We start from the raw sequence: 23,772 nt of genomic DNA, 5'->3' as shown, positions 1-23,772 counted from the left end.
ATGAAAACGAAGGGAATTTATTCATGTTTTTATCTGTTTTAGTTAGTTTTTGTAAACACAGAATACAGTTTCAGTTAGTTAAGTTTTTTTTTTCTTTTAATTATAGTTTTTATTTATTTCAGTTAACGAAAATGTTTTTTCAATTCTAGTTTTCGTCATTTCGTTAGTTTTCGTTAATGATAATAACCTTGGTTGGACTATGTTCAGACTGCAGTCAAATGTGGCCCAAGTCCGATTTTTGTGTCCATATGTGACCTTGATCTGATCTGTTAAAGACAGTCTGAACAGCACTAACCTGACTCAGACCACTTTCATATGTGGTCCTAAATCTGACCCAGACCACTTTCATATGTAAGTAAAGTAAAGTAAGTAAAGTAAATTTTATTTATAGAGCACTTTTCACAGACATATGTGGTCCTAAATCTGACCCAGACCACTTTCATATGTGGTCCTAAATCTGACCCAGACCACTTTCATATGTGGTCCTAAATCTGACCCAGACTACTTTCATATGTGGTCCTAAATCTGACCCAGACTACTTTCATATGTGGTCCTAAATCTGACCCAGACTACTTTCATATGTGGTCCTAAATCTGACCCAGACCACTTTCATATGTGGTCCTAAATCTGACCCAGACTACTTTCATATGTGGTCCTAAATCTGACCCAGACTACTTTCATATGTGGTCCTAAATCTGATCCAGATCTGATATTTTCCAATGTGACTTCAGTCTTAACGTCCAGGTCGCATTTATCCAACCTGTCCGTCATTGAAATGCGACAAAAGTCCCAGTTGTTGGTCAGAGCGGAGGAAAACCATATTTCCTTCTGTAAACACGTGTGTCTCCGTGGTCTGGTATTCCATCAGGACCTCTTTAGCGCATGTGGGTCACTTCAGGGTCACATTCAGTTCAGACTCAGAACTGATAGAAGTCGCATTTAATGTAGAATATGAACAAACACAAAAAAATCTGATTTCACCAAAAAGTCTGATTTGTGCGTTAAGACCTTCTGTGTGAACGGAACCTTAGCTGAGTTCTCCTCCAGTGAAAGTCCCGCCCACTTCTATAGTTAGATTAATCTGCATCCAGACCACAGGACTGGACCATAGAACAGAACCAGGACTGGAACATAGAACAGAACCTGACAACCTCACACATTCAGCTGGTTCTGATCCACATAGAACAGACGCTGACGGACAGGGACACTGGGACTATTATTATTATTATTATATCTTTGAGTTCCCATGGACCTTGGCCACCTTCTTGACCCTGAACACCCAGGACTGAACCAGAGTCGATCTGGATCAGCTGTCAGTGGTCTGGTGATGGGGGGAGGTTGAAGGGGAGGTGTTTGTGTCCTCAGTATTGGCAGACGGCGTTGGTCTGCAGACTGTGGACTCTCAGTAAACACTGGAAGTTAGTCATTAACGCGCAGAAACCCAGCGATCCGTCGTCTCCGCTGCTGCTTCGCTTCTTCACGTGAGTAAAACGCTCAAACTCTGAGTGCCCACGACCTCTCGCCATTTGATGCTTTGACTTTCGGATGAAGTCTCCTCTGCCATTCAGCCTGTGAGGTCAAAGGTCGCAGAGGTTCAGAGTTGTTTGTGTCCTCGGCTGAAGATGCTCAATATGTGAAACATGTTCGACAGATGCCGCTGGTCCAACGTTGGCTTCATTTTAATCCTGCTTTAATTCAACGATTAACCTTCGAAGCAGCTCTAAAATGTGGGCTTAATTGGAATAATAACTGTCTGTGTTGCGGCGTCTTTGTAACCGCTGACGGTAAACAGACGATGATTCTGGGATCTGTCGTGTCTCTCATTGGCTGTAGGTTTGACGGACATGTCCCGCCTCCTCCTGTGTGCTTTCGTCACGGTCGGCCTGTGGTCGGCGTCTGTCATCAGTCTGACAGGTATGACGTTGGCTGTAGTCATCGAGTTAAACATAAACTGTGTGAGGAAAGGAGGGTCCGGAGGGTAAAGCACCAACAAGCCAACACCCAGGGTTGAATTTACTCACGGCTGTGACTGTCAGGATGTGGTCTGGATTAGATCTGTAAAAGAACTGAGCATCATTTTAACCCATTTACACCAAGTGGGTTCTTTAACATTTCGGACCAGTCCAACCAATGTTAATTATTTGTACCTTTAAGACCTGGTTCCACATGTGTGTTTTTACATATTACCCTGGTTTTACCTTTAATATGTACAAGTATATGTGTGTACTTTTTATGTTTTTACTGCAGCATGAATGTTTTTACCTTTAAAACTAAAGGGGACATTTGCATTTTTGCGCATGTTTTTTTTACCACAAATACTACGAATACAGCTGATGGAAGTAGAATGTGTGTAATAGTACTGACTGAAGTAGCCTGTGTGTACTTGTGTGTACTCTCAGTGGTTTACCTTTGCTTTCACTGGGTTGGCTTCTGCTCTGGGTGTCCTTGTTTGGGCTGACTGGCATTGGGTCTGAACTGATGGTCTGTGTTGTTCCTTGGGTCCGTCCAGTGTTCTCGGATCCTCCGAAGGCCCACATGCTGCTCCGTTCGCGGCGCGCCAACTCCATCTTTGAGGAGCTGAAACCTGGAAACCTGGAGCGGGAATGTGTGGAGGAGATGTGCGACTTTGAAGAGCTCGAGAGATCCACGTCACCAGAGAAGCGACAGTAAGAGCCTTCAGCTGTGAGGTATGCCTGGCATCAGGTGGGACTGGACTCACCTCACATCTGTGTTTTGTGTTCACAGCTGGAGTTCTGGACCGTCTACAACCGGTAAGACCCTACTCATACTCATCAGAAATATACTCCGATCAAAATTTAAGACCAGTCAAAAAATTGCAAGAATTTACATTTTGCACTGTTGCATCTTAAAATAGAGATGCACTGATACCGATACCAGTATCGGGTATCAGGTCCGATACTCAGCGTGTGTACTTGTACTTGTACTCGTAAAAGTACTCCGATACAACCACACCGATACCACTTTACGGCAGCATGATGTTCACAGTTCAGTGCAGCAGTATGAAGAGGAGGAGTAATGTCAGCAGTGTGGAGATTTAAAGCTGTGTGGAGACTTTCATGACCAAATTTTCATCACATTCTGTCCATCCGTCAGTCAGTATCCTCAGTATCACAGATCTGTAAGTCTGTCTGTCATTACTCCCCTGAATCTCTTCCCTCATGGGGAATAGTTTTCTATGCCGTCTTTCCGCTACATGGTACCGGCTCAGCTCAACTCGACTTGACCCGGCCTTTTTGTGTTTCCATTACAAAAAAGGACCTGGAATCTGGTACCCGGTACTAGTTTTTGGTATCACCTCCGCCGAGGTCCAGGACTGGGGACCAGATACTAAAAGGTGACGTATAAACACTGCAGACCACTGATTGGTCAGACAGTTTGTCTCTGTGTCCGACGTTTTACAAAAAACAGATGCAGAAGTTTACAGTAAATATGCGTAGGTTAATCCACATGATGACAGCCCACAAACTACACCCATTCACTCAGGAGATTCAGTCTTTGGTGGCCAACTTAAAAAATTCAGCATGAGCTTGACGAGACAACACGCAACGAGAGAGGTGATCAGCAACTCTGAGCAGACGACATGGAAGTAACGTGCCACATCGCTACAACAACCAGGTACTGTAAAGTGGGTAGTATCCTATAATGGAAACGGTCTCCAGGAATAGGACCTGGTACCAGAGTCCAGTCGACCCCAGCCGGTTCTACGTAGTGGAAACGCGGCATTAGTGTCTTCCACCATAAACAACCATGTGTTTACAAACAGAGCCAGGAGGTAACTCGGGCATCTGAGGAATTTTGTCGCGATGTGCATTGTGGGAAACGGAAGTTCGTGCAGCTGCCTACCAGCGCAGCGGCAGTACAACCATATGGTATTATATGGATGAAACAAACAGGACGCTGAAACGCGGAAACAGCTGGAGGAAATGTGCATAGAGGGAAGGGAGCTCCTGCCGTTTCCGCATCGTGTCTTTAGTAGCTGCCGCTGTCAGGTGGCTGCGCAAGCCTCCATTTCCCACAATCCACGTTGTGACAAAATTCCTCAGATGCCCGAGTTTCCTCCCAGCTCTGTTGTAAACACATGGTTTGTTTCTGGTGGATGGAACTAAGAAACTGTTCTCCATTAGGGAAGAGATTCAGGTGAGTAATGACAGACAGACTAACAGATTCATGATACTGAGGATATGACTGAGGATGGACAGATTGATGAAAAATTCATCACGTAAGTCTCCTGCACCTTTAACAAAATAAACGACAGAGACAAAAGTATCGTTACAGACACAGATACAGACGCAGCGTTCTGTCCGTGCTCTGCGTACATTCCATCCGTTTTCCAGTGCTGGCGGATGAGTACCCAGACGGAGAATACCAGCGGAACCGTGAGGATCTGTTCAAGAGCCACTGTGTGAGTTAGAGAAAAACTACTGACAATTAGGACAACTACCCTCAGAAATATCAACATTAGTATTACATTACTGTTACCTCTGTCGACTCCATGTTAGTTATTACTGACTTTCTTCTTCTCATAAAACTTACTCGTCTCATGGTATTTGTCCAGTATGGTTAATTCAGAGCGGCACCCCCTCCACATGAGATGAGGAAATCTGACCGTATCTTTTGTTAATGTTATTAGCAGGGGCAAAAAAAAAAAAAGGCCATAACTCGAAAATGGTTGTGCGAGATCCCCCAACACTTCTGGACTGGACACATGTTATGAATGATGTTTATGACATGGAAAGGCTGACCTTCTCCTTAAGACTCACTACTGTATAAATGTAAAAGAAAATATTGGGTAAAATGGAATATGTATGTTAATCAAAGAATTCTTGAACTTATATAATTCTATACTAATTTGTCCTCAATCTGTCTGTATTTGGTTTGTCTGGACTTTGAACCTGGATGCGCTAATTGTTGTGATCTGTCTTTGTTTTTTTGTTTTTCTGGTCTACTTTGTGTAATAGTTAAATGTGGAGATAAAAATATAGTATATAAAAAAAAAAACACCTTTGCACATCAGGTAGGACCATTCACTGACTGTTTTTAAATCTGCTCTTTAAACATACTGTTTGTGTTTGGCTTTTATCTGTGTGTTGACAACATGGCCTTCATTGGTTTAATGTTTAATTACTTGAATTTTTTATTCATTCTTTGGTGTGTTTTATTTGTTATTGTGTCGGTGAACAGCACTTTGGTCAACTGTGTTGTTTTAAAGTGTTTTATGAATAAAGTTGAGAAGATGAGGGTACTTGGTGGTACCAATACCAGTATCAGGTCTGATACTTTTTGTCCAGTACGGTTAATTCAGAGCGGCGCCCCCTGGTGGATTAATTGACAAACACTCATTCCAACACATTAAATGTCAGTAGCAGCACTTTGTTCCAGTCAGACTAATGACAGCGACAATAAAGCACATTTACAAAGGAACTAACAACTGGAAGGGATTATTAAAGACTAGTATCAGTACTCGGTATCGGCAAGTACTCAAATGTAAGTACTTGTACTTGTACTCGGCCTTGAAAAAAGTGGTATCGGTGCATCCCTACTTAAAAAGGTTCTAAGTAGAGTTTAAAAATGCAAAAAGAAGAAATGGGAGTTCATCCAGACATTTACATACGAATCACAGAGTAAACGGAACAGCAGAGAATCATGGGAAACGTATTTCTGTGTTTCAGATGGGAACCAGTGCCGCTCCAACATGTGCGTTCATGGAACCTGTGTAGACCTGTACCAGGACTACGCCTGCCGCTGTAGGCCTGGGTACGAAGGCCGATACTGCAACCAGCGTGAGTGTCACAGTGTGTTTAGAACCTCTGTAAAGGGTAATGATGGGCTGGTTCAGATGGTCAACCAAACCAGTCCCATATCAGTGGTTAGTCCATCTTAGTAAGTTTCAGTCTTTTATGATCCATGCAGTGTTTTCGTCCTCTAAGAAAATGTGATGTTATTCAGCTAAAAACTGTGCGTTTCTTCTCACATATTCTGTTATTACAGCTGGGGTTCATCATTCAATCAGAAAAATTTAAATCCACATAAAACAAATTAATTTGTCCACGAATGGAACACTGAATCTTTCCAACTTTAAAAAGAAAAGAAAATATAAAATAAAATACAATCACTTTCAAGGTCAAGATCAAGGCTTTTTAGACCCCCTTATATAAAGGCGGGGCAGAGGTATTAGTAAGTTCCGCCTTCTTTGTCACTTGTTTGAGTTTAGGAATGCAGTTGTTTTCTCCATTTTGTAAATGTCCATGTTGACTGGGACGGCTTTTCTCAAGTCAACCATTTCTTAGTCACCTTATTTTTTTTAACTGGTGATCAGCGACACATTGATTACATATTTTGTCTTTCTTCTCCACTCTTGTGTATACACCCCAAGTATAAACCTTTGATTTCGAAGCGGATGACATGTTTAAAAATATTCTGAGGGGTCTGATGAATGAATATTGTTGAAAACCATCTCAGTTCCACATTATATGGAAATGATTTGGTAGTTTCCACAATTCAAACAAACCGGCATAGTTCTGTCGTAGTGTGATTTCTGTCCTTGGCCCCTCCCCCTTAGCCCTACCCTTCCATTTTACGCATTCATGTTAAGGTGTAGGGGTGTCCCGATTCTTGATGAGTCTGAGGGGGAGGGCTGTTTGACCCTCCAAATGGTTCACCTTCAGATGGTAAATACCCGCCTTCCTTTGGAGACACTGACGCTCACATCATCAGCTCTTTGCTCATTGGTTTCCTGTCTGGGCTGTGAAGTCACGGTCTCAGCCCCACCTCTTATTAAAGCTCCGCCTCTTATCAAAGCTCGCTGACAGGAATGTTTGTGTCAACATTCAGCTCAAACGGCCACCGACTGCTTGGAGGAGAACGGCGACTGCGACCACATCTGTGAGGAGAGCGAGGATGGCCTGTCGAGGCGCTGCAGCTGCCTGAGTGGATACAAACTGCACGACGACCACCGCACCTGCAAACCCACAGGTGAGAGGGGGCGGGGCTTGGTTCACCTGCCAGTTCGTAGAGATTGAGTGATTCATTTCATTGAGTTTTAATCTGCAGCAACTATTTCAATCAATGCAGATCTAGAGGAAACTGTCACCCAATGAACTGATGACAATTTGGTTGTAAGAGGTTAATTTAAGGTCTGAGCCTAAAATGGTCTTATTTTGACCATAAACAGGTCAGAAAATATGCTGTGAGTAAGTCCTTTTCCCCATTTTTCCATTATCAAATCATCTTTCAACACCAGATTTATTTAGTTTTCCCTAATGTGGAAGAAATATTACCACTATTTCTATGTCTGATGGTAAATTGATCAGGAGAAAGATTATTTTCACATCTAAAGGGAATAAAATATGAACTGAGCACTATGTCTCAACAAAATTTTTGTCATGTGCATAGAAAGCAGTATAACATATCTTTTCATGACATAATCAATAATGTTTTGTGAAATCAAGAAAGAAAATGTTTTAAATAGTAGCTTAGAGGATTCAGTTTGTATATTGAAAGGGAATCTATTTTCAATTTTTTAAATACATAAAAGGTAAATATATTTAAAGTTTTCTGAGACCACTGGGTGTCAGATGGCGGGGGGGGCTCACCAAGTCTAAATCCGGCCCTGGATTAAGAACAGTTCCTACACATTATTCAAGGTCAAATTCAAGCACTTTTTATGGGACATTTGTATGTATTCATGATTGTTGGTATTATTATTATTATTATTATTATTATTATCACTTTTTATCACAATGACGTCATTGTATTACACTAGTAAACATTTAAAATTATGTTTCACAACAGCAAAAAAGAAATTAAAGGAGAACACACAGTTTTTATCCAAAAAAGGGGAAGCTGCTTGGTGTTCTTCAGACACACTCGCACTGAGACAAAGATTAAGATTAAAATGTACCTGGAGTCAACCTGAGAACACCTGGGGAATTTACTTTTTTGACATAAAGTTTTGTTTTTCAAATATGGCAGAGATAATATGAAAAATAAATGAATAAATAAATAAATCACAGTTATAATTGCAAGCACTTTCAAGCACTTAAACTAAAATTCAAGCACTTTTCACACCTTGAAAACAACATTTAAATTCAAGCACTTTCAAGGATTTCAAGCACCTGTACGAACCCTGTACTTTATAAAGGACTAATGAATAAAAAGTCACTTAAGTGTCCTCCACGAATAAACCCGTGGGTTGAAGCTGAAGTGGGTTGTGTCTGTGTTTTCTGCTCTGAAGGTTCGTCGTCCTGCGGTCAGCTGCTCATCAGTAAGTCGTCCTACAGTGACCCCATAGACGGCCTTCAGCCCTGGGTGGTGGGAGGGGAGGTGGGCAAGAAGGGGGAGAGTCCGTGGCAGGTAATGCCGTCCGCCAGGTTTTGACTGTTTATGCTCTTATGACCTCCACCTTCCCGTACGGCTGCGGTTCGCCGTGGTTCCGTGTGTGGCGGCGTCCCGCTCAGGTCTGACGGGGGCGTGGACCTTTGACAACCTGTTGAAGGGGGGAGTGATGGTGACTGTTGGACACAGTGGAGACTGAGCTGATGTTGTGCAGGTGATGCTGCTGAATGCCAGAGGAGGTTTGCAACTGCGGAGGCGTCCTCATCGATCAGAACTGGGTCCCTGACGGCGGCGCACTGGCCTCCGCAACAACCTGAGCTTCAGAGTCCGACTGGGTGAGTTACGCCCAAATGTTCAAGGTCACGGAAGACACTCTGTGGACTATTTATTTGGCCTCATGTCTGGACTTCAGTGTGTAATAATCAGTACACAAACACATGAAACTAACACGGAAACTGCTGAAATGCGGAAGCGGAGCAAGCAGAGCTCCTCTTGGCAGCGGCAGCTGCAACAAACACGACACGGAACAAACATGATGCAGAAACGGCTGAAACACGGAAACGGCTGAAGGGAAGCAGAGCTCCAGCCATTCCTGCATCGTGTTTGTTTCATCCATATAATATCATATGGTTGCACTGCCGCTGCCAGGCGGTGGCGTGAACCTCCGTTTCCCACAATGCACGTTGCAACAAAATTCCTCAGATGCCCAGTTCCCTCCCAGCTCTGTTTGTAAACACATGGTTTGTTTCTGGTGGATGACACTTCCAAATTGTTCACCATGAGGAAGAGATTCAGGTGAGTAATTACAGGAAGATGAACAGACTCATGATACTGAGGATATGACTGAGGTTGGACAGATCTGAGGAAATCTGGTGACGAAAGTCTCCCGCAGCTTTAATCGACTATCAATTAATGTCATAAGAATTTGCTCGACTAAATTATTAATTGTTGTTTAATTGCTCTTTTCCACAGTGGGATTTGTGGTGTCGACAGTAGGGGGCGCCACTGCCCAAACTAGGTTTAATTACTGAAGTTGAATAATGGGGGGGGTCACCCTGTCCACACCTGTCCACACCTGTCCATCTGTCCACATCTGTCCACACCTGTCCACACCTGTCCATCTGTCCACACCTGTCCACACCTGTCCATCTGTCCACATCTGTCCACACCTGTCCATCTGTCCACACCTGTCCGTCTGTCCACATCTGTCCACACCTGTCCATCTGTCCACATCTGTCCACACCTGTCCATCTGTCCACACCTGTCCATCTGTCCACATCTGTCCGAAGGCTGCCAGTTTGTCCGCTCTGCAATGGTGCGGCTGGATAGCCGGTCATTGAACTGGATCATGGCGTTGATGAGTTAGAAATGGCTTTATGGACATGGTGGAGCCAAACACAGACTGACCGTCTGTTTGTGGGAGCGATGCACCCCCCCACACACACACCCCCACACACCCCCCCCCACCCCGCCTAAATACACTCACAATGTAGAGTCAGTATTGGATTGGAACATTTTCCCTGGAGGCTGGTCTAGTCCATGGTCATCTGGACTATCTGGACAGTGAGACAGAAGTTAAAACGTCCTCCAGGCTCCTGATCTGGAACACAGGGATGTCCCACATTATGTCCCACAGTCACCCTGGTGGAACAGGAAAGTGGGGGGGCATCTCCACTGGAAATCTGGTTCCATCTTGTCAGTGATGCGAACTCGTAAATGCCCATTGTTTCTAACTGCCCCTCTTCGGATCCATGTGTTTTCGTTCATTTCTCTGTGAATGTCTTTAGTTCTGCTCCATAAATGGCATTGTCTGTTCTGTATCCAATGGTTCAATAAATCAATCATTAAGGATATGACACGTTTTTTTTATATAGTATAACAACAATATTTAGCTTTTATTCTAATAGACCCTATCGAAAGGGAAATTCAGGTTCTCAGTGAAAATCATTGCTTATCAATTAATTGTTAATCGATCGATAAGGTCAACCAACTAATGATTAATGGATTAATGGATAATTTGCATCCCTAGTCCAACCCCTAACTCCATTTTAGGACACATGGACCTGGTGCTGACCCGGGTCCAAAGGTGGACTGGTGTAGAACCAGTGGTGTGGACGGTTCTGAGCTGTGTCCTTGTCCGTCAGGTGACTACGAGCGTATCCGGTACGAAGGCAGCGAGGTCACCATGAGGGTGGTGAAGGCCTTCAAACACCCGGACTACAACAGCCGAACGGTGGACAACGACATCGCCATGCTGCGCCTGGAGAGCCCCGCCCCCTTCTCCACCTACATCATCCCCGTCTGTCTGCCGGGGCGCGACTTGGCCGAGGGCGTCCTCCACCGCAACGGCACCGTGACCGTGGTGACGGGCTGGGGCAAAGACGACATCGACAGCACCCGCTTCAGCTCGGCCCTGAACGTCATCAAGATCCCGCTGGTGGACCACAGCGTCTGCGCCCAGCAGATGACCAACAACGTCTCCCACAACGTCCTCTGCGCCGGCATCCTGGGGAAGAGCTTCGACGCCTGCGAGGGCGACAGCGGCGGCCCCATGGTCACCCTGTACCGCAACACCTGGTTCCTGGTGGGCCTGGTGTCCTGGGGCGAAGGCTGCGGACACGTGGACAAGCTGGGCATCTACACCAAGGTGTCCAACTACAACGAGTGGATCCACAGGGTGAGGGACGAGTGGGACAATGGACAGCACACGCCCACCGCCTGAGCCACGCCCACCGCATGGGCCACACCCACCTGTCCACCCCAAGCAGCCGGGTCCACATGTAACGCAAACAACACACACAGCACACACAACACACACATAACACAAACACACATGTGACACATACTGTTAAATAAACTCTTTTGTGTGTTTGCTTCCTTCCAACTTGGGTGTGATTTTTTTTCTCAGTGTTATTTTTGTCAGTTTTTGTTATTTTGGTTAGTTTTTTGTTTTTATCAGTTTTTTGTTATTTTTGTTGTAGTGTTTATTATTTTTTCAGTTTATTATTTTTTCAGTTTTGTTTTTGTCAGTTTTTGTTATTTTGGTCAGTTTTTCTTATTTTTGTCATAGTTTTTGGGTTTTTTTTTGTCAGTTTTAGTTATTTTTGTGATAGTTTTTCTTATTTTTTTGTCAGTTTTGTTTTTTTTTTGTCAGTTTTTGTTATTTTTGTTGTAGTTTTTATTTTTATTTTTTTCAGTTTTGTTTTTGTCAGTTTTTGTTATTTTTGTCATAGTTTTTGTGATTTTTTTTGTCAGTTTTATTTTTTTTGTCAGTTTTTGTTACTTTTGTTGTAGTTTTTATTTTTATTTTTTTCAGTTTTTGTTGTTTTTGTCAGTTTTTGTTATTTTTGCTGGAGTTTTTATTGTTTTTGTCAGTTTTTTTTGTTTTTGTCAGTTTTTGTTATTTTTGTTGTAGTTTTTTTTATTTTTTTCAGTTTTGTTTTTGTCAGTTTTTGTTATTTTTGTCATAGTTTTTGTATTTTGGTCAGTTTTTGTTTTTTTTGTCAGTTTTGGGGTTTTTTGTCCGTTTTTATTATTTTTGTCTTAGTTTTGTGGAACCTTTCGTCAGCTCAGATGACGTCCATGTTTGATTCATCAGATTTTTCTTCTGTGTCTGAATCTGGACCACAGTTCATTGATCCTCTGCTGTGTCCGAGGGCAGTGGTGCAGTCTGTGGTTTCACCACCAGGTGTCTCTAAAAAACCTCTCTGTTGGTCCTGACCCGTTTCCCTTTTCCCTCAGTTTTTGGGTCTTTAAGGGTTAACATGACATTAACTCATTGTTTAAAGTGCCTGATGTAACCTCTTTGCATCATAAGTTAATTTCCTTTTATTCCAGTGAATGAATCCTGGTTCCTCTTCAACCTTTTCCACATGTTGTGTCTTCACATCTGGAACACGTTTAGACACAAAACAATCAGACGGCTCATCAGTCTAACAGGTTTTTATTTCATTCACAGACAATGTCATTAGAATCCGAACAAATCAAAATGATTATTGTCAGAGCAGGAACATGAGCAGGAATAACCGCTGTCTAAACCCTGAGTAGCAGAATAAATACATTCTTCTTGCTCTTATATATTTCACTTATATCTTAAATACTTTTATCTAATAAATTTAAAACTGCCCCTCCAGAAAAAAGAGAATATGTGTTGGAATATGTGGGGTTTTATGGGATTTTACGCGGTGAAATTGCAAAAAATGCACGAAGTTGTGAAAATATGCGGGGAACTAGAAAAACGTGGATTTTCTCTCTTCTGTTCTTTTTTTTTTTTTTTAGTGATGGTTAACAAGACATTGTGGACAGAAAAACAACAACACATAAACAAAGGGAAAAATCAAAGAAATAAACAAACCAAAAACAACAACAACAGAGTAGTGACAAACAACAACGACAACATCATACTACAATGAAAAAGATAATAAATCTAAAGAGCAACTAAACAATATAGACCCTTTAGGGGGCGACAGGGAAGAGGGGAGTGAATGAAAGTGAGAAAGAGAGAGGGGGGAGTGAGGGGGGAAATAATAGTTCTTGTAAGAATACAAAAATATCTAATAATACCAGTAGTCTAATTTGCTAGTATTATTGTGGCAGCGGTAGCGGCAGAGGTAGCCACAAAACAACACTGATTTTCTCTTGTGTTCTAACGAACACGTGCATGTGGTGAAAAAAGTAAAAGCCTGGTTTCCTGAAGGACATCAGGTACTGGTTTGCTTCATCTTTTGCAGATGTTTTTGTTGGCAAATGAGCTGCATTTTTCATCATCTTGCAGGATTTTTTCTGAGGTTCTCTGTTAGTGTCACTACTCGTATCATGTTACAATGCAATTTTTTTAAACTTTATGCGTAAAAATGCAGGGATCATGAAATCATGCGAACCCTGCTGCTATTATTGCAGTAAATATGCACCCGTTTTGTGTGTAAAGTGCATAATGTGCACCACAAATCATTCAGAACAATTGATTCATTTAAGTGAACGAGTTGAATCAATTCGTGAACGCAACTGAATCGATTCAGCAGCAGTTTGTTAATATTTTGTTTATTATCATATAAACTAGTCAAAATCGCTCATTCAGTTGGAGGTGGGAGTGCTGTGTGACGAACTGCGCAGCAGGTCGTCTCCACAGCAACATCACAAGCTGCCGGCGACGGACAGACCGATCTGAGGTAGTGAACGGCCGAATGGAAGAGCAGCAGACAAGAGCCGATTCACTGAACTGATTCACTGAATCCTTCACAAATCGTTGATCTGAAGTCGACTATTATTGTCATGTTTAAAACATTAGAGTGTAAAAGAAAACATGAATTAAACAGAGCACAAAGTTGTTTTAAGCAACATAAAGTAGATAGATAGATAGATAGATAGATAGATAGATAGATAGATAGATAGATAGATAGATAGATAGATAGATAGATAGATAGATAGATAGATAGATAGATAGATAGATAGATAGATAGATAGATAGATAGATGCATATTAAATATAATGAACTGTTGACAGTAGTATTATTATTGATAAACTAGTGGAAAATCTATATTCAGTTTTGTAATGATCCTTTGCCGTCCGTATGTGCAAAAACAAGGGTTTTCAAGTGTGCATGTTATGTTTTTCTAATTATATTGCTCATAGATGGATGAGAAACAGAGATATTTCGGGTTCGACCTCACCACCCTCATATGTTGAGGGTAGCAGAAGCAAATGCTTCGTAGTGAAACACCACCGGTTCACACCAACGCTCACAGGATTTTTTCCTTAAATTAAGGAATCAATTCGCAACAAAGTGAAAGAATTGGATTCGTTAAAAGAATCGGACTTCCCATCACTACTATTTGCTTGATTATGCATTGAATTACGTGATCGCATAATTGCGTTTTTCTGGAGGGACCGTTGAAAATAAAACCAGCGTAAACGGAGCTGCCAGTGTCTGTGTGCTTCTGAGTGAAGGCTGAGAACAGACGGCTGGAGGATGGAGCGTCTCCTGGATGACTCTATCAGCTTTAAGTTTCAGCCGCGGTGACACCGACCTCAGATCAGTGCTCAGGGACTTCCTGTCAGCGGTGTCGGACTACAGGTCGGAAACGCTGACACTCTGAAAATAAAAATACAGCAGCATCAGTGCAAAAGGACAAACTGGGACCAACGCCTCGAGTCAAACTCCGAGGTTTGGACTCTGTGTGTGTGTGTGTGTGTGTGTGTGTGTGTGTGTGTGTGTGTGTGTACGGCATGTTTTCTGTGGAAATGCTTCCATCTAGAGGTAGAAGGTAGAACTGCAGCTGCTTTGGCTGATTTCATCTAACCACGGGTGTCAAACATGTGTCCCGGGGGCCAAATGTGTCCTGCCAAAGGTTCCAATCCGGCCCTGGGATGAATTTACAAAGTGTAAAAATTCCACAGTCAAGGCTGTGGAACTCATTTTAGTTCAGGTTCCACATACAGACCAATGTGATCTACAGTCAAATAATAACAGCAGAAGAACCGACAAAAAAGAATGACTCCAGATTTTCTTCTCCATTTGATGTGAAAAAAATATTATTACATTATGTCTATAAATAATGACAACTTCACATTTTTTTCTTTGTTTTAGTACAAAAAAATAACATTAAATTACGAAAATATTGACATTTACAAACTATCCTGAAACAATAAAATGTGAATAACCTGAACAAATATGAACAACCTGAAATGTCTAAAGAAAATTCAGCCCAATTTGAACTGTTTTCTGCCTGTTCCTCAGTGTTTAGTGTCTTTGTAGATCTGATCCATGATGCACATGGACAAATGAGAAGTGGAGGAAGAATATTGTTAAATTGCACTGATTTTTCTTGAGAAATTTCAGTTTTTTCAGGTTATTCACATCTTTTTTGTTTGGATAGTTTATAAAAGTAGTATTTCATAATTTAAGGGGTTTTTTTGCACTAAAACAAAGACAAAAATTCTGAGTTGTCATTATTTATAGGTTATTCTGTTATTAGATCAAATCAGGCTGAATGTGGAACCTGAAAGAACATGAGTTTTGAGAGGCCTGGTCTAATCTAAGGTTGTCTTTTGCTTCAGTTGAAGTGAAGTCGGACTCACTTTAGTTCAGTTCCACATTCAGCCCCATTTGATCTGAGTGGATCAGAACCAGTCAAATAAAAACTGACAAAAGTCAAACTACATCATAAAAATGTTATGTCTACAAAGCTTCCTTAACATCTGAATAGCATGAACAACCTAAAATGTTCGTAAGAAAAATTAGTGCAAAATTATACATTATTCAGCCTCAGTTGGTCATGTACACGTTTGTTATAATTACAAAGACATCAAACGTTTAGTAACAGGCACAGTGATGTTAAAATGACACTTCTTTCTCTTAACCTCAGTGGTTCTCACACTTTTACAGCAGAGTACTCCCTGAAATATACTTTTTACAGTGGACCACCCCCTGAAATAGACTTTTTATAGTGGACTATCCCCTGAAATATACTTTTTACAGCAGAGTACTCCTGAAATAGACTTTTTACAGTGGACTACCCCCTGAAATAGACTTTTTACAGTGAACTACCCCCTGAAATAGACTTCTTATAGTGGACTACCTACTGAAATACACTTTTTACAGCAGAGTACCCCCTGAAATAGATTTTTTTTTTTTTACTGTGGAGTACCCCTAAAATAGACTTTTTACAGCGGAGTACCCCCTGAGATAGACTTTTTTATCCAAGTACCCCCAACTCTCACTTCAGCATTTTTGATTGAAAAAATTAGTCCAAATGTTCCTGTGCCAAAGGTGTCTGTTTATATTTACAAAACTGTGTAAACAAACAACATATATTTAATTGTAATATATTAAAAAAAACACTTTTTATAGTATATTTTGTGCAAAATCTAAACTAAAAGTGCCCTCTTTCATTTATTTAGAAAAATAATTAAACTGGTAAATTAATGAATAAATGAACCTTTCATCAACATAAATATTCCTTCTCTCCTCAAATGAACTCATTTTGAATCATATAAAATATAAATGTTCTTCACATGTCCCAAAGACAATAAAACTATTATATGAAATGTATTTATTGTGTTTAATATTTCTGCATTAATTCTATTTATTGTTTTATATTCGGTACATGATGACTTATTTCATGGATTTTTACATGAACATTTCCAGTACCCCCTGGGTTGTGTCCGTGTACCCCTGGGGGTTCTGGGTACCCCACTGTGGGACCCCCTGGGTTAACACATGTCAGGTTGATCAGATTTGTTCAGATTATTCACATTTTTTTTTGCAAAAGGACAGTTTGTAAATGTAAACATTTTCATATAATTTTCCTTTTTTTACACCAAAAAAAGGAGAAAATGTGCAGTTTTCATTATTTATAGGGTTTTATAATTGTATTTTACTGGTTCTGACCCACTTTAGATTGAATTGGCCTGAATGTAATGATAATTTAGTGATTAAAGATGTAATCATTCACTGTCAAGTATAGGAAGTTCAATAAAAGTCCACTTTTATGTCATTCCAAACTTGTCGGGCTGTATACTTTAGTTTTTACCACAAAGCAACTACAGTGGATGATTACACCTTTAATCACTAAATTATTGGGTCACTGTAGAATGTTTATTACATTATGTGAATTTTTTTTGTCTACTTTATAATGTAATAGCTGACACGAAGTGTTCTAAGTTATAACATTATGTGCTTAGCATTTTGTAAAATGAGTTTTATATTTTATTGTAACATGATGTGTCGCCAAAACATTATCAGCTCTAACAGGATCAAGACTGGACCGTTTGGCGGGCCGGTTTTGGCCCGTGGACTGCACGTTTGACCCCTGTGGTTTAAGTGAATCCAGTTTATTACGTTCTCATCATCAACACATTTATCGCAAACTACACATTCACTAAATCCTTTATGCTCATACCAAAGATGATGTGATGACAGACTGGAAAACTTTGGGATGGTTCAGTTCATATATCGTTCATAGATTCGGTCGTTCCAGTCGTGTGTAAACGTCGGATTCCAACCATCATCTGTGTGTTTTTAAACGGTTTAATGATCAAACTGAATATTTCACTTTTCTTCACATACAACTAGAAAATCCAGTAAATCTGGTTCCCAGCCTTAAGACACAAAAAAACTGAATTAACTGTTGAAAAGGTTAAAGTCACTATTTAATGTGACCTTTGACCCCATGATACAAACAGCACAAACACAGAGAAACATCTGAGTCGAATCAAACCTGATTATTACGTGAATTTATGTTGAATTTGTTGTTTGGTTTACTTTTGTTGATTATTTTGTTCATTTTGTTCAGTTGATTGTGTGAACAAGTGGAGTGAACAAATACAAAAAAAAAAAAATTAACATAAGCAACAAAATTAATAAAAAGAACAAAAGTGAACTTTCATTCTTAGACAGACTGTTTACAGCGACAGGAAGTGAGTTGTACCAGGGGCATTTGCAGCAGCGATGGTCTATTCTATTCTATTCTATTCTATTCTATTCTATTCTATTCTATTCTATTCTATTCTATTCCTACAGTTGATTGACAGCAGTGCAGACACAGTTTCGAAGCTGAATCCACAGTAAATATTCAATGACTGCTCACAAACACTAGATTGTATTTACAGTTGATTATTTTTTTCTTTTTTGTTCATTTGTTTGTTGTTTTATTTGGTTAATTTTGCAGATTTTTTTCTGTTCGTTTTTGCTTTTTTTTTTTTTTTGTTCAGTTTGTTACTTCTATAAACATCAGTATGTGAACTAAAGGCTCGTAGACATGTTCAGGTCAAAGGTCACAGTAAATACGACCCCTGTGTTTTATCCATTAAACTGTGCTTTGTGCTGCTGTTCATCCTTCACTTGGATCAGATTGGATCTAAATACAGACGCGTGTGGACGTTCGAAGCAGACTCAACCCACAGACAGAAGGTTGGACTGAACATGTGTGTGTTCCTGTGGACGCTGACATGGTTCTGGTTTAAAGCAAACGCAGCAGAACTCTGTCCCACATGCTCAGGGTTTTCTCATCTATGATGGGTCTGGTTTCAGCAGATCCAGGGGTTAGGTTCGGGGTAAATGAAGGAATCTGATGTTTAGGGTTAAGATGTGAGAAAAGACAAGAAGACAACAACCAGGACCAGAGGACGACTACAACTCCTACTCTTGCTCCTCTTCCTCCTCAGTCTTTGTCTCCTCCTCCTCTTCCTCCTCCTCTTCCTCCTCCTCCTCCCCCTACGTCTCCTCTTCAGCTCCTGTTCATATTTCCGCGAGTTTGATCCATGAATCCGGGGTTCGGGTCGATCACGTGTCGAGCCGTTTTCACTTTCTGCAACGACACAACGATGGAAATGAACCAGATCCACAACCACCACGAAAAAAAACTACATTAAATGTCAGAACTCCTGCACGAACTGCACTAAAGAAACAGGCTCTGTTCGTTTTCATCGCCGTAAATATCTCCACGTGCTGATTTTTAGCATCTATGATTCTCCTTGTTCTAACCCCAGTGGTTCTCAGTCTTTTTCCTGTGGCCCCCCCTTTGAAGGTCTATAAACCTCCAGACCCCCCCCCCCCCCCAACCCCAACAACACTGTAACAGCGGTGCAATTCTAACTTTTATTGACAGAAACTTCAATACTGTATCAATACTTTTTGCTTTTCCTTGAATAATTTGTTTTCAAATAAAAAAGAACTTAGATTTTTACTTGAATAATCCAAATAAACTCCACCAGACTGCTCCGTCAGACAATATTTATCCAAATAAAAAGAGGAAATGTGCAATTAGCAATTATCTTCAACTATGACAATAAAGTTAGTTTTTTCAGGAACAAACATTCATCTCTTGGATGAAACACCAAACGTTTTGAAAAAAGCTAAACTAGTCCAGTTGAACCACAAAAGAACGATGACCCGGACAAATGCGAACCTCCGCAGACATTCGTGGCGTTAACGTCTGCAGATCATACTTCCACGAATTTTTTCTTCTCTATGTCTGAAATGGGCGTAAACGGTCACATGACCCCACACCAACCTGTAGGGCGTCGTTCAGCGTCAGTTTGGCGGTGTTTCATCAGGTAGGCGATGCAGATGGTGGCGGATCCGGCTGCGTCCGTTTTACAATACACGACGCTCCGCCCTCCTCGCCCCGCCTCCTTGTGGATGGCGTCGGCGCAGCGGTCGAAGTGGCTGAGCAGGTCCTCCGTTGGGGTCGTCGTAGACCGGGACCTGCAGCTTGATGATGGCCGACGAGGGGAAGGGCTGCTGCTTGGACACGTGATGCAGAGCGTCACCGCCTCCTGCTGGATGAGCCTGCTCGCTGCAGGCCGAACGCGCGTTACTGATGAGAGGGCGTTGGTCACCTGACACAGCTGCAGCATCCTGGACAGATGAGCCTCACGGGCCTCCCGTACAGCGCTCAGCTCAGAACCAGGAGGACCACGGGAACTATGGAAGCAAAGGAACGCACAATGAACGGACTGATACTGAAGTTACCGGGAAGTGGACGTCGTACGGAAGAATAATTTCACGAAAATAACCTCATACTTTAATGAGACTGAAGTCGTAATGTTTCAAGAATAAAGTCGTAGTTAAAAAAAAAAATCAAAATTTGACAAAAATACGGGCATACTTTTATGGGATTAAAGTTGTAATATTTTGAAAATAAATTTGCAATAGTGCGAATAAAAAGTCATCATTTATAAATCATAAGCCTTAATCCTTGTTGATGACAGTTTCTGGTTAAACCAGGGCTCTCAAACTCATGTTCTTTCAGGTTCACATTCAGCCTGATTTGATCTGCAGTGGGTCGGACCAGTAAAATAATAACCGATAAATAATGACAACTGCAAATTCTTGTCTGTGTTTTAGTGCAAAAAAACCCATTAAATTGTGAAAATACTTACTTTTATAAACTATACCAACAAAAATGTTGTGAATAAACCTGAAAAAACTGAAATTCTCTAGAAAATCAGTGCAATTTTAACAATATTCTGCCTCAACTTCTCATTAGTCCATGTGCATTCTGGATCAGATCTACAAAGACACTAAACACTGAGGAACAGGCAGAAAACAGTTCAAACTGGACTGAATTTTTCTTTAGACATTTCAGGTTGTTCATATTTGTTCAGGTTATTCATATTTTTACTGTTTCAGGATAGTTTGTAAATGTCAATATTTTCATAATTTAATGTTATTTTTTGCATTAAACAAAGACAAATATTTGAAGTTGTCATTATTTAGTAGACATAATGTAATAATATTTTTTTTCACATCAAACCCAGAAGAAAATCTGGAGTCATTCTTTTTTGTCGGTTCTTCTGCTGTTATTATTTGACTGTAGATCAGACTGGTCTGTATGTGGAACCTGAACTAAAATGAGTTCCACAGCCTGGACTGTGGAATTTTCCCACTTTGTAAATTCCTCCCAGGGGCCGGATTGGAACCTTTGGGGGGGGTGCATTTGGCCCCTGGGACACATGTTTGACACCCCTGGGTTACAGCGAACGCAACAAGTGAAGCAGCAACTTTCACTTCTGTTGGAGTGGATGACTAATGCTAATGTGTTGATGGTGGGCGGGGCTAATAGTCTCAGTATTTGGCCTTTGTGCGTAAACCCTAAATGAACGTAGAACCTCACAGAATGTTGCAAGTTCTACATCATTTGACCATCAGACAGACAGACTGACATTTAGTCTATATAATGTCTATTGTTGTGGACGGAGGCAGTAAATCCAGGTGTGGATTACTGCACAAAGGGAGAATTTCATTTTCCTTGGTCAGGATATGTACAGTCAGTCCAGCTGTGATTTACAAGGCTGACAACTAATACTGAACAAACAAGAACTCAAACTATGAATTATGAAAGAGCTGCAGCATCTGAAACTGACCACAGTGAACATTTGGACAGATAAACAGAACCCACAGTGCTGCAGTTTCACAACCACAGTTTGGGATTGGCTCTGACAACTCAACACAGATTTATATTAGTTTGTTTTTTTATTTTATCAATTACTAGAAATTTCAGGCGACCCCATGTGGGGTCCAGACCAAGGTTATTATTGTTAACAAAAATAACGAAAATGGCAAAACTAGAATTGTAAAAACATTTCATTAACTGGAATAAATAAAAAAAAATTATAATTAAAAGAAAAAAAAAGATTACTAACTGAAACTGTATTGTGTGTTTACAAAACAAACTGAAACAGATAAAAAAAATTATGGATAAAATTCCCTTTGTTTTCGTCTTTGTCAGTGCTGGATTGATACAAAAGCAATTTATTTCCCTCGGATAATTTTATCTGCTGGCACCATACGACACTTGACTTGTGTTCACTTGTGGTTTCCAGTCGTCTTCTGGTCCCCACTCTACCTGGAAACATGGAGACTGAAGTTGGGAGAAAGCAACAGAGTTCCTGTCTGGGATTTATTTGAATACGACGGAGAAGAGAAGAAGAAAAAGAGATGGAAAAACCAAAACTAAACTAAAACTAAGCATTTAGAAAAAATGAAAACTAATAAAAACTAGCAAACCTGCTCTAAAAACTAATTAAAATTAACTGAGTTAGAGAAAAAAAAGTCAAAACTAAATAAAACTAAACTAGAATGAAAAATCAAAACGATTAGAACCTTGGTCCGACCCCAAGGTTGAAAAACACTGGACTAGAGCCTTTGAAAGGATTCACATCAAAGATGAGACATGGAAACGACCTCGTGCATCAGTTAGAGTTGTGTTAATGTTGTAGAACACAGGTGTCAAACATGCGGCCCGTGGGCCTAAACCGGCCCTCCAAAGGGTCCAAAGCGGGCCGTCATGCAAAAAATGACACTGAAGATATGAACAGTCTGGGGTGTTAAAGCTGGTTTTGTTCAGGGGCCACATTCAGCCCAGAGCGAGCTCAAGTAAAAGAATAAAACAAACAATAAATGTAAACCTGAAAATGAAGTTCAATTTTCACAATATTTTAGTCATTGTTTTTGTGCATTTTTAGATCAGATCTGTAAGTAGTTAATCATAATCTGACACATGATATTGCAGAAATCATTCCTTTTTAAGGTCCAAATTCCAAACTTAAAAATGTTAACAATATTATGCCTGTTACCAAATATTTGTGTAAACATTGTAACAAATGCACACGTATGAAAGACAAGTTGAGGCTAATGCTGGTTCCAGTCCACCTGTAGCTCCTGTTTTTCTGACCTTCTGCTGGTGTAAATGCACTGGAATGTCAGTCAAACCTCTGACCTCCACCAGTGAACTCCTACTAGATCCATGTTCTCCCAGTTCTGTGCTCTGATGTCATGTACCCCCATGGATGAGGTGTTTATGCAGATAGTTTATTAAAACAAGGTATTGCTCTGATATTATTTATCTGTAAATGTTCTGTATAATCAGCAGCTGCTCCAGCATTAGCTAGTTTTCAGGCTGTTGAGTGGAAGAATAAATTCAATCCAAACCCAAATCTACAGAGAACAAGCTCACTCACTTTTGAGTTGATTTAATTTTGATGACCAACCAACAGCTGCTACAGGGCAGAATGTGGAACCTGAACTAAACTGAGTCTGACCCCCTGTTGTAGAAATCTAAAATATGCTTCTAACAGTGTTGACTGTTATCTGAACAGAGGACGTGTGTGTGTGTGTGTGTGTGTGTGTGTGTGTTGTGTCTCATAACATTTTCAGGTCCTCAGAAGGATCACACATGAGCTCAGACACACTTACAGGAGATCAGATCTGTTGATAAATTACTCATGACGTAATAATTCCCATAATGAATCGGACTCACCTGGTCCTGGTGCTGGTCCTGGTGCTGGTCCTGGTGCTGGTCCTGGTCCTGGTCCTGGTGCTGGTCTGTGTTAGATGTGTGGGCTCCTGTGCAGATCCTGTCCTCCAGCTGAATGACACCTCAGTCCTGCTCTGATCCAGAAAGGCTTCAGCTGCGCCTTTTAGTCTCAGTTTGACATTTGAAAGGAATCAGGAAATTAACTCCGAGTCTCAGGGTCTGAGGGTTTTAGGAGTCCGGGTCCGGTCCTGAGAGCAGGTCTACCGTGACCCGGTTCACCGTGACCTCTGAGGACCGGAGCCGTGGTCGTTAACACTCGCGTCCTCTATCCGGAAACGCACACAGACGCGGTCCGTGAACGCCTCACGGACCTCCACCTGGTCCGGTCCGGTCCGGTTCGGCTCTCCTGAGGACGGAGCGGGTCCGGGTCTGCTCAGTCCGCCTCCTTGTCGGGGTCTCAGACGGAGCCGCTGCTGGGTCTATATTTACACCGGCACCGGGACGCTCCGGGTCCTAGAGCCCGTCCGGTTCGGGTCTGACCCAGGTGGAGACATGTGGACCAGGAGGGACCTGAACCAGGACCTGATGTTGGAGCTGGATTAAAACCAGATGAAGTCTAGAACCCCTAATGACATGAACAGCTGATTAAAACTAATCA

The 23,772-nt window shown here is 41.2% G+C and overlaps 1 protein-coding gene and 1 pseudogene across 1 annotated transcript; one reads left to right on the top strand and one right to left on the bottom strand.

Annotated features, from left to right (window-relative positions):
* The first annotated feature begins 1,844 nt into the window (after nucleotides 1-1,844).
* LOC115437517 (vitamin K-dependent protein C-like) lies at nucleotides 1,845-11,140 on the top strand. The gene is given in 11 exon segments (XM_030160744.1): nucleotides 1,845-1,914; nucleotides 2,510-2,632; nucleotides 2,635-2,666; nucleotides 2,746-2,767; nucleotides 5,688-5,801; nucleotides 6,853-6,993; nucleotides 8,255-8,373; nucleotides 8,570-8,593; nucleotides 8,595-8,633; nucleotides 10,286-10,312; nucleotides 10,472-11,140. Coding segments are annotated over 11 exon segments (1,317 nt in total). The 3' UTR covers nucleotides 11,078-11,140.
* A 3,268-nt stretch (nucleotides 11,141-14,408) lies between these two features.
* LOC115437477 (dual specificity phosphatase 28-like) lies at nucleotides 14,409-19,713 on the bottom strand (annotated as a pseudogene).
* Nucleotides 19,714-23,772: the final 4,059 nt, after the last annotated feature.

Source organism: Sphaeramia orbicularis, chromosome 17 (assembly GCF_902148855.1).
Source record: "Sphaeramia orbicularis chromosome 17, fSphaOr1.1, whole genome shotgun sequence".
Taxonomy (NCBI): Eukaryota; Metazoa; Chordata; class Actinopteri; order Kurtiformes; family Apogonidae; genus Sphaeramia; species Sphaeramia orbicularis.
Note: the sequence above shows the minus strand (reverse complement) of the source record. Positions and strands in the feature narration are given on the sequence as shown.